General features: G+C 45.6%; 1 protein-coding gene across 13 annotated transcripts in view; it reads right to left on the reverse strand.

Moving 5' to 3' along the window:
* Positions 1-9,810: 9,810 nt before the first annotated feature.
* The window catches only part of USP28 (ubiquitin specific peptidase 28), a 72,014-nt gene continuing 69,725 nt past the window's right edge, over positions 9,811-12,099 (reverse strand). For all 13 annotated transcript variants that reach the window (XM_070078467.1, XM_051849130.2, XM_051849123.2 and 10 more), the window contains one exon: positions 9,811-11,019. In XM_070078467.1, coding sequence (XP_069934568.1) covers positions 10,844-11,019 — 176 coding nt within the window. In that variant the 3' untranslated portion in view covers positions 9,811-10,843. The remainder of the gene's footprint in view (positions 11,020-12,099) is intronic.

Genomic DNA, 12,099 nt, shown 5'->3' on the forward strand with positions numbered 1-12,099 from the left:
AGATCTTCTTGAGATGCTGTCAAGTGGCAGGGAAATGGATTCAAAAGCTCATACTGAAGTCACAGCGCAAGCAAAACTAAAGTTTTGGGGGTGGGTGTTTCGTGCAGTGGTTAAGGTGTTACTCGGGATGCCCGCATCCCCTGTCGGAGCGCCTGAGCTTGAGTTCCAGCTCTGCTTCCGATTCCAGCTTCCTGCTAATGCACAGCCCAGGAGGCAGCAGGTGGTGGCTTGAGTACTCAGGTCCCTGCCACCCACAGGGAAGAACTGGATTGAGTTAATGGGCTCCTGGCTTCAGCCTGGCCCAGCTCTGCTGTTGCAGGGATTTGGGAGAGTAAACCCATGCATGAAAGATCTCTCTCCATCTGTCTTTTTTTTTTTTTTTTTGGACAGGCAGAGTGGACAGAGTGACAGAGGAAGGTCTTCCTTTTTCCGTTGGTTCACCCCCCAATGGCTGCTGTGGCTGGTGCACCGCGCTGATCCGATGGAAGGAGCCAGGTACTTATCCTGGTCTCCCATGGGGTGCAGGGCCCAAGGACCTGGGCCATCCTCCACTGCACTCCCAGGCCACAGCAGAGAGCTGGACTGGAAGAGGAGCAACTGGGACAGAACCGGTGCCCCAACTGGGACTAGAACCCGGTGTGCCGGCACCACAGGTGGAGGATTAGCCTATTGAGCCGTGGCACCGGCCTCTCCATCTGTCTTTGAAATAAGTTTTAGAAAGCAAAATTACACTTAAAGAATATAAAGCTAATCACTTACGATACTCTACCAAGGTCAGGCCACTCAGTAACACTATTAAAGACAAATACATCTAAACAGGCAAACAATTAGATAGGAGATCCTGTAATGTTTATACCCAGCATAAGCCACAATCCCTTCAGTAGCACTGTCTTCCCTTCAGACTGGCAAATATGAACATAGCTGTGTACCAAGAGGCCCATAATCCCATGTACCCACTTTGTGTGCCAATTACTTAGAACCTAGCTGTGGGCCCTGCACAGTCAGGACAACCCTTCCAATTCTTGCCCTGTGAACTCCTTGTGAGAACTGCATCTGAAAGTCCACTTTACCCTGAGTCATTGCTACTCTCTCCTTTAAACACAACTACAAGGTTAAGTATTTTCCTATATTGTAGACCACGAAAACAGGTCCAGCCAGTATTTGAACTTAGATGTGTCAGATTCCAGTGTCAATGTTCTTTCCATGAACCACATTTTTTTTTTTCCATTTTATTTGTAAGGTAGAGAGACACACGGAGAGATCTTTCATCTGCTGGTTCACTTGCCAAATGCCTGTAATAAGTGGAGTTGGGCCAGGCTGAAAACAAGAGCCCAGAGATCCATTTTTTAAAATTAGTTAATTTACTTGAAAGAGTTACAGAGAGAGGGAGAGCTCTCCCATCCACTGGTTTACTCCCCAGATGGCCCCAACTGCCAGGGCTAGCCCAGGCCAAACCCAGGAGCCAGGAGTATTATCTGGGTCTCCCACATGAGTGGCAGGGGCCCAAACACTTGGGCCATCTTCCGCTGCTTTTCCTAGGCCAGTAGCAGGGAGCTGGATCAGAAATGGAGCAGCCGGAACATGACCTGGAGCTCCTATGTGATGCACACATGGCAGGCGGCGGCCCCAGAGACACAAGTCTTGAGCCATCATTTGCTGTCTTGCAGAGTGGGCCATAGCAGGAAGCTAGATCAGAAGCGGAGGAGCAGGACTCGAACCAGGCACTCCAACATGGGATGCAGGCACCTCAAGCAGCATCTTACCAGGTATGCCAAACACCTGCCACTGAAGCACATCTTGTTTTGTTTTTTAAGATTTATTTATTTGAAAGGCAAAGTTGCAGAGAGGCAGAGACAGAGAAAGTGAAAGATCTTCCATCCACTGGTTCACTCTCCAAATGGCCACAATCGGCTAGAGCTGGCTCCAATCGGAAGCCAGGAGCCCAGAGCTTCTTCCGGGTCTTCCACATGGGTGCAGAGGCCCAACGACTTGGGCCATCTTCTACTGCTTTCTCAGGGCATAACAGAGAGCTGGATCAGTGTCGCTCCCCCTCTTTGTGGAGGAACGACACAGGGCCCTGCCTAGGCTTCATATCCGAGTCACGGCACCATTATGTCGCTCCCCGTCTTCGTGGAGGAACGACACAGGACCCTGCGCTGTTCTTCTGTCTGCTCGGCCCTCCCCGGGTTTGCTGCTGGTCCTTCCCGGGTTGGCTACCGACCCTTCCACCTCCGTGGAAGGGCGGTTCCTCCTGCCACCTTCCCCACTTCCGCAGGGGAGCGGCACACCGCCGGCTGGCTCTCTCGGGGGCTGCACAGGTGTTCCTTCAGATGTTCCCCTTAGATGTTCCTGGTGCATGCCGTCTCTCTCCTCCTTTATAGTCCTCCTCCGCCAATCCTAACTCGGCTGCCCACACGCCGAGTATGCTGCTCTCCTCCAATCAGGAGCAGGTCCTGCTGCCTATTGGTTGAACTGGAGGCAGCTGTGCAGAAGCCGTCTCTCCCTTCTCAGCGCCATATTGTGGGAGAGCAGATGCATAGAATAAGTCTTTTTTTTTTTATTTTTTTTTTATTTTTTTTTTATTTTTGACAGGCAGAGTGGACAGTGAGAGAGAGACAGAGAGAAAGGTCTTCCTTTGCCGTTGGTTCACCCTCCAATGGCCGCCGCTGCAGCCGGCGCACCGCGCTGATCCGATGGCAGGAGCCAGGATCCAGGTGCTTTTCCTGGTCTCCCATGGGGTGCAGGGCCCAAGCACCTGGGCCATCCTCCACTGCACTCCCTGGCCATAGCAGAGAGCTGGCCTGGAAGAGGGGCAACCGGGACAGAATCCGGCGCCCCGACCGGGACTAGAACCCGGTGTGCCGGCGCCGCAAGGCGGAGGATTAGCCTATTGAGCCACGGCGCCGGCCCTAGAATAAGTCTTAATTCCAGTAACTCAGTCCAGTCCGGGTTGCTCCCCACAGATCAGAAGTGGAGCAGCAGAGACTTGAACCAGCACCCCTTTGGGATGCTGGCACTGCAGGTGGCAACCTCATGGGCTACACCACAGCACCGGCCCCTGAAACACATCTTTTAAGATACATACTGATTAAATAGTGCTTTATAAATCAGTCAGCTGCAGAACTGTGTTAACTCATGAATGAGCTCCAGATATTCCTTAATCAAGATGACTTTGTGAATTACTGTACTGGAGGTCATCACTGAAAACTCTCTCTCAGCTGTTAAAACTGCTCATTTAGGAAGATCAGCATGGAGTAGTAGCTCTATCTCACCTCAGACAGAAAACTGACCAGCCACACCTAAGTCCTGTAACACCAGAGCCAGCATACATCTAATTTTCAGTGTTCACCACTGGCACTTCCTCAATACTACTTTTGTGGCAACTCACCAATTCTACATAATCTAAACTTTTTTTTTTTTTTTTTTTGACAGAGTGGACAGTGAGAGAGAGAGAGACAGAGAGAAAGGTCTTCCTTTGCCGTTGGTTCACCCTCCAATGGCCGCTGCAGCCAGCATGCTGCGGCCAGCGCACTGCGCTGCGGCCGGCGCACCGCGCTGATCCAATGGCAGGAGCCAGGTACTTATCCTGGTCTCCCATGGGGTGCAGGGCCCAAGCACTTGGGCCATCCTCCACTGCACTCCCTGGCCACAGCAGAGAGCTGGCCTGGAAGAGGGGCAACCGGGACAGAATCCGGCGCCCCGACCGGGACTAGAACCCGGTGTGACAGAGCCGCTAGGTGGAGGATTAGTCTATTGAGCCGTGGCGCCGGCTTCTAGCCCCTACTTGTACTCAAAGCTAATATCCCTATTGATTTCTATTGTCAGAATTTCTAGTCCTGCTGGGAGAGGAGGGGCAGCCCAGGCTTATCTTACTTTGAAAAGCAAAGAGACACGGTCTCTGCTATGTTGGATCCATTGCTTGAACAGATTCTATTCTCTTGCCTATAAACAGCCAATTGGCCAACACAAGGAGGCTGAGGGGTCCTAGCCAGCCATCAACCTAAACACCAGCGGAGCGACCAAGGGTGCTGAAAGGAAGAGACAGCAATGCCCTTCTAGCACCTGTGAGCCAGATCCACTCTGAGCTGCAACTGATTAATCTGTCAGTTCATTATTCAACAACTTAGAAAAGAATGCATGGAATTTGCTTTTTAAGGCTCAGGAAAAAGTAACACACTGGCTGAATATCACAGAAGTTGAACTTGTGAGCAAGCCCTAGGAAACTGGTGTGTTCAGTCATCGTCATTAAAGGCTAATTATATGGAAAACTGTATAGTTTTCCATAGCCCCATCAAAGTTAGGTTTACACAAAGAATGTGCAGAAGATAAAATACACTTATTTATAAAGTCTGAAATCTGTACACAATCACTGAAGGGTCTCAGACTCCTACTAAACCCTAAAATTCAGTGTTGGCAACAACATAAAAGCCATTGGTTAGTAGGCAGAGGAGTTCTAGGAAGCAGTGGCTCGTGGCTGTGACTGACCATGACCAGCAGCTGTGTGTTCTTTAAACATAACAGCAGCAAGCCAGGCCCCAATTTAACAAGTGTTTGTAGGACTGAGGCTTTGGCAGCTGTGTTTTTTAAAGTGACACAGCTGACTCTGTATTGGCAGCCACGGCTGAGAACCACTACGGGAGAGCTTGGACTTAAAGGAGCAAAGAAATTTACAAGAGCAAAATAAAACAAAAGATGCAAACTTCAAAAGACAAATTACTAGCCCCCTGAAAATATTAACCCCCCCCCCAAAAAAAACAACCAAGGATACATAAGTCATCCACTGTAAGTATGGAAAGGAGGCCGTCACTACAGATTCTAGAGTAATTAAAAAAAAAGATGCTATTATGAACTTCCTGGCAAACTTTAAATTTTAGATGAAATGGAAAAAACTTCAAATATTTTCCAAAAATTAATAGAATTAGAAAATATCTGAAAACTCTATGTATGAAAGGAACTGAATCTACAATTAAAACATTCCCACAAATCACACAAAAAACAGTAACAACTTCAGCTTCAGGTGGCTTCAATGATGAATTCTTCCCAACGTTATGGAGAAAGTAATATACTGACATTTCTTATTTTATCCAAGCTCTCTCAGAGAATAGAAAATGAGAGGTCATTTCCCAGCTCATTCAAAAAGGTCAGGATAATCTTGATATTAAAATCTCTTTTTTTTTAGCCTTGGTATCATTTTAAAAAATATTTATTTATCTGAAAGAGTTAAAAGTGAAGGAGAGAAGCCGGCGCTGTGGCATAGCGGGTAAAGCCGCCGCCTGCAGTGCCCGCATCCCATATGGGTGCTGGTTCGAGTCCTGGCTGCTCCACTTCCAGAATTGGAATGCAATGGAAGGTGGCTCAGGTCCTCGGGCCCCTGCACGCATGTGGGAGACTTGGAGGAAGCACCTGGCTCCTGGCTTTGGATCGGCACAGCTCTGGCTATTGCGGCCAATTGGGGAGTGGACAAGTGGATGGAAGACCTCTATCTCTCTGCCTCTCCTTCTCTCTGTGTAAATCTTTTAAATACATAACCTTTTTTTTTTTAAAGAGCGAAGGAGGGGGAGAGAGGGAGAGAGAGGGGTCTTCTATCTGCTGGCTCACTCCCCAGATGACTTCAATAGCCAGGCCAGGGTCAGGCTGAAGCCAGAAGCTTCTTCCGGGTCTCCCACATGGGTGCAGGGGTGCAAACATTTGGGCCATCTGCTGCTGCTTTCCCAGGTCATTAGCAGGGAACTGGATGGGAAGTGGAACAGCTGGGACATGAACTGTCATCCATCTGGGATGCCAGTGTCACAGGCAGCAGCTTTACCTGCTACGCCACAATGCTGGCCCCTTGGTATCACCTTTAAAACATATTTTTCAAAAGGGCTGTCATTGTGGCATAGTGAGCTAAGCCTTGGCCTGTGGCGCCAGCATCTCTTATGGGGATGGGTTCAAGCCCTGGCTGTTCTTGAACCAGCTCTCTGCTATGGCCTGGGATAGCAATAGAAGATGACTTGAGTGCTTGGGCCCCTGCACCCACGTGGGAGACCCGAAGAAGCTCCTGGCTTTGGCCTGGCCATTGTGGCCATTTGGGGAGTAAACTAGCCAGTGGAAGATTTCTGTCTCTGTAACTCTGCCTTTCAAATAAATAAATTTTTCAAAAAACCCATCAATTTACTTTTAGATACCAGCAGGGAATTAAACAAGTGCTTTTCAAAATGATGTTTACAATACCTTGAAAAACATCAAAAAACAATAAATCTTCTGGAAGATGTGAATGATCTTTACATAGAAATCTGAAAAACCTAAGTAAGATACACCATGCAGATACCCACCAGATGTCGATTCTTCCCAAGTTATCAACTACCACTGTAAATCTAACCCAAATCTCCAGAGATTTGTGTGTGCGGGTGTGAAATTGACAAACTGATCATAAAATTTATATGGAAATGCAATAGATTAAGAATAATTCAGGGGCCGGTGCTGTGGCATAGCAGGTAAAAACCTGCTTTAAAGCCGCCGCCTGCAGTGCTGGCATCCCACATGGATACCAGTTCAAGTCCCAGATGCTCTACTTCCAACACTGCTCTCTGCTATGTCCTGGGAAAGCAGTGGAAGAAGGCCCAAGTCTTTGGCCCCTTACACTTGTGTGGGAGACCTGGAAGAAGTTCCTGGCTCCTGGCTTCGAATTAGCTCAGCTCTGGCAGTAGCAGCCATCTGGGGAGTAGACCAGCAGATGGAAGACCTCTTCTGCCTCTACCTTTCTGTAACTATGTCTTTCAAATAAATAAAATAAATCTTTAAAAAATAATAGTTCAAAGACAGGGCTGGTGATGTGGTACAGGAGGTTCAGCTTTTGCTTGTAACATTAGCATCTTGTATCAGAGGGCTGGTTCAGGTACTGGCTGCTCCACATCTGATCCAGCTTCTTGCTAATGTGCCTGGGAAGGCAGCAGCAGATGACCCAAGTATTTGGGTCCCTGCTATCCATGTGGGAGACCAGGAAAGAGACCCTAACCCCTGACTTCAGTCTGACCTGGCTGTTGCTGGCATTTGGGCAGTGAATCAGTGAATGGAAAATCTGTCACTCTCTGCTTTTCAAATAAGCAAATAATTTTTTTAAAAATAAAAACCCCGTGAGATAAACAGACAAGTACCAGAATGGCTCAAATTAAAAAAATACTGACAAAACCATATGCTAAGAAGGATACAGAACTGATTGCTTATAAACTATTGGTAGGAACTTAAATTAGTGTAACCACCTTGGAAAACCGTCAGTACCTAATAAAGGTATCTATATCCATAAATCCCTATAACCCATTATTTCAACTAATTATATCCCATGTATATGTATTCCTGGTAGCATGATGCATAACAACAAAAAACTGAAAACAACTCAAGTGACAATTTGTAGAACAAATCATGAGATACAGTCACATAGTGAACCAAGCAATGGAGTAAACCACAGCCACGCCTGTTCTGCACAGCCCCTCCCTCTTCTATCCTCTTTCTGCCACATCCTGACTCTCCATTCAATCCTTGACTCTTGTTTACTGTATTTGAGTTGCTATGCTGCATGTTATCTACCTTACACTTCTTTCTTGAGGTACATAGGGTAGAGTTTATATGCCTCCTACTTTTTAAAGGGGCTAAGAAATCTAAAGAAGAGAGGATTGCAATTCCAGGTAACCCTGGAAAAGTCTACACCCAGTCACAAGAGGATTCACATGGAGATGAAATATCCAGCTCAATCTTGATCCAGTTTAGGTAAGGGTCACACAGATTCCTTCTTCCTCTTCCCACCTTCGTCCCCTGATCTTTTTTCCCAACCTCTAAAAAAAAGTGTAAAAATCATTCTTAGCCTAAAAGCTGTAAGAGCTACAAGACAAAAAACCAACAGGGTTTAGTTTGAGGAGCTCAATAAGGAAGCTGCACCTAAGAACAGCTAGCTCACACGGGCAACAGAAATGGGTTCTCGGCACTCCCTCCGGTGGTGTGAGTGGATCTACACACTACAGCCCACCAGGCACTGCACTCAACAGGTATCATCTGTTCCCTTCCTGGCCATGTGTAGATTCCCTGTGGCTGATCAGGAAAGAATTAAAGTGGAGAAGGTACAAAGAAAAATATTTTATAAGATTTACCAGACAGTTGAGCAGTTAACACAAGCTATGTATGCCACCCACGTGGGAGATGAGGATGGAGTTCCTGGCACCTGGCTTCAGCCTAGCCCACACCCAGCTTCTGCAGGCATTTGGGGAGTGAACCAGAGATGGGCGATCCCTTTCTCTGTCATCACTGTCACTCTGCTTTTCAAGTAAAATAAATCTTAAAAAAAAAAAAAAAATACAGCCTGTGGGAGAAAGGTGTCATGACACAGCCAGTTAGGCTGCAGCCTGAGATGCCTTGCATGCCACATTGGAGTACCCAGGATTGATTGTACTTCCAAAGAACTTGGGTACCTGCCACCCATGTGGTAGACCTGAATGGAATTTCTGGCTCCTGGTTTCTGTCTGGTCCAATCCTGGCTGTTGTGAGCATTTGGGGACTGAATGAGCAGATGAAAGATCTCTGTCACTCAGCCTTTCAAATAACAAAAAACAAAATCAAAACCAAAACAAACCCACAGGCTATGAAGTCAAGACACACCAAGGGTTAGTGGCTCAGTTCCACTACTGAGATCTATGACACTGGACAAACCAGTCCCTATCATTATCCCATGGTTGTTGTAACAAGTGAAGCACCATGCATGGTGTTCAGTAACAGGAATTAAAAAGTGAAGGCCTGGTGAGCCTTTGGCCTAGCAGTTAAAATGTGGGTTAGGATGCCAGCGTCCTATATCAGAGTGTCTGATTCCAGCTTCCCACGAATGTGGTCCCCGGTAGGCAGCAGGTTACGCTCAACTAATTGGGTTTCTGCCACCCACATAGACCTGGATTGAGTTCCTGGCTCCTGTCCTCAGCCCCGAAGCCATTGTAGGCATTTGGGTGGTGAATCAGTGGGTGGGATGTCTGTCTGTCTTTCTGCCTCTCAAGTGCATAAATTTTAAAAATAATTGAAAAAGTGAAAGGCAAGTGGCAATGTATGTTATTTTAAACAGTAAAATGTAATTAATGGATAACTGACCAACTTCTCTTGGAACAAATTCTTGCAATGCACCTTAAAACACAAAGCACCACAGAAAACCCACAAAGGATGGCCCACCACTAATTTAATCAAGGTACAAGAACTTCAGTTTTAAGGAAATTTTTTTTTTTTTTTTGCCTTCTAAAATTTGTAAACTAGGGGCAGGCAATTGGTGCAGTGACTAAGATCCTGCATCCCATATCAGAGTGCCTGGGTTCAAGTCCTGGCTCTGCTCCCAATTCCAGCTTCCTGCTCATGCACATGCTGGGAGGCAGCAGGTGATGGCTCCTGGACTTGGGGCCCTGTCACCTGAGTGAGAGACCCAGATGGAGTTCTCGTATGCTGGCTGTAGCCTGGCCCAGGCCCAGGTGCTGCAGGCATTTGGACAGTGAACCAACAGATGGAAGAAGCCTTGTCTATCTCTCTGCCTAAATAAATAAATAGAATGACAAAGTATCCCCCAGCCTAAACAAGCTTTAAAAAAAAAAAGTTTGCAAATTACAAAATGGATATACTTACATGCAATGCAAACTGCAAATGAGATGAAATCAGTCACCACTAGGTGCTGCTCAAGAATCGACCGTGCCTGCTCTTATTTCAAATGTTGACCCTTCCATTCCCATCAAGTTTCTCAACTCATTAATCTTGAGTCCACACATTTCCAAAGTGGTAAATATAAATAAAGGCCATACTGCACACCAGAGGTAAAACAAATATCTTTATTGCACATTTATAAAATCTGCATAGTTGTATTATTCTTCCCTCCCATGATTTCTCCATTAATCTTTAAAATTTGGTTCAAACACAATTCCCAATTAGAAGCCTTTTAAAAATGGTCAATGGGATATTTTTCTCTCTACATATACATACATACATATATATAGACATTTTTTCTTTTTACAAATCCACATCTTTTTTTTTTCTTTTCTTTTTTTTTTTTTTAGAAAAAGGGGGAGGGGGACCAAAATGTTCTTTTGGGCCAGCAGTAGCTTTAGACACCTGTCTTTGACAATCTTCAGAAACTAGAAAATTTTGCCTAAATGGTTAACAACTATAAAAACACTATCTTTAGTCAAGTTTCATGATGCTATTGTGTCTAAAATCCTTAATGTTTTCCTTTCATTCACTGAGGACTGTGAGGTTTTCTGGTTTATTTATTTAAAAAATATAAAAAAGAGGAGAGAGAAAGGAGAGGCAGCTAGCTCCTGACTTTTCAGTACCTTCCTGCCATGCAACCTTGGGCTCCACCCACCTTGTAAAAGGGCACTAGCTCCTTGGCACCCACTCTGACATCTGCTGTCAGGAGCCAGCAAGGTCACACTTTCATCTCTCATAGCTAACAATTTCCAAATGTCACCTGTTTGATAAAATAACTATTGGCTGTTCATCTGGTGAAGGTTCTGATGAGTCACTCTTCTATTCTGCTGTCAAAAACATTTACGCCTGGAGGAGAGACTGATAAAAAGCCCAAGCCTCACTGTGGGTTCAAAGGCATTTTAAGTCTTCTAGCATAATTCAATACTGCTATACACTGGCTCCTGCCTTTTCTAAGGAAATAGCTATTATGATTCTGTACCGGAAAGTGCAATTTTAGTTTTAATCCTTTCTTATAAACATGCAGCATGGTTGGGGCCTGGATCTGAATCTCACTTGTCCAGCTAATCGCCTTCCCCAGGTGAACACCAACACACCTCTGTGCAACAGGCAGGCAACCAGAGACCAAGGAACATGTGGGGGCTTAATTCACTGTCACAGTTGAAACACCTTGAATTGACTCCATGACAGCTGCAAATCGGCTACAAAGGTCATAGGGGGAATTGGGTCGAATAGTTGGAGGCTCCTTCAAGACAATGATTTCTGCAGAAGGATCTAGAAGTCTGGGTAGAAACTCCCCTAAGCACAGCTGTAGATTTTCTGTGGAGGGAAAGTGGATGGTTATATGTACAGCTAAATACTTCTCTGGGCAAAAGCAATACACCTGCAACTCTATGGAAAGTCATTCAAAAAGATCATTACTCAACCCTAACAATCAAAGCATTATGCTGGCCAATTAACAACAAATTATTTCTTCAGGCCAAATCAGAACCAAGACCCGCTTGCCAAATACTCCAAACCCCCTGATGTTGACAGATTAACACTATGCATTCACTTCCCATGGACAGGTCTTCTAATCAATCATCCTTTTAAAATTGACAAAGTGGATATGATACTCTGTACTGCAAATATATAATGGTGGTATTTTTTCAAATGATTAAAACACAGTAGTGTTTGTATTAAGTAAAGCTATACAGCACACACAATCCAAATAAGTACTAAAGACATTGAAAGGAAATATGTACTAACTAGCTATTACAGAATTTTTCAATAACTTAAAACTTCCACACTTGAATAAGCCAATGAATGGAATATCCTTCTAATGGTGAGAAACTACCAAAGAGGACTCATAGCACAACACACATCAAACTTCCCATCCACTGAACTCATCTAAAGATAACTGGCTTCAGGGTGCCTCCTTATGATGCTCTGGACAAGCAAGGATATTCCATGTGCTAAGGAATCCACTCATCTTAAAATCTTCAGAGTTGGGGCGCCAGATTCTGTCCTGGTTGCTCCTCTTCCAGTCTAGCTCTCTGTTGTGGCCTGGGAAGTCAGTGGAGGATGGCCCAAGTGCTTGGGCCCTGTACCCGCATGAGAGACTGGGGAGGCACCTGGCTCCTGGCTTTGGATTGGCCTAGTGCCGGCCGTGGCGGCCATTTAGGGGGTGAACCAACGGAAGGAAGACCTTTCTCTCTGTCTCTCTCACTGTCTAACTCTGCCTGTCAAAAAAAAAAAAAAAACAAACAAAAAAAAAACAACTTCAGAGTTAATAATCTTATGTCTTACAGCTTTACGCCACAGGAAAACCATCAAGCAATCACACTCTGCGTGAACAGATTCTGATTTTTGAACTGTAAGAGTTCACAATTGGGCAGACAAGAGAAGTCTGACATGCCT

Source organism: Oryctolagus cuniculus, chromosome 1 (assembly GCF_964237555.1).
Source record: "Oryctolagus cuniculus chromosome 1, mOryCun1.1, whole genome shotgun sequence".
In the NCBI taxonomy this organism is placed as follows: domain Eukaryota; kingdom Metazoa; phylum Chordata; class Mammalia; order Lagomorpha; family Leporidae; genus Oryctolagus; species Oryctolagus cuniculus.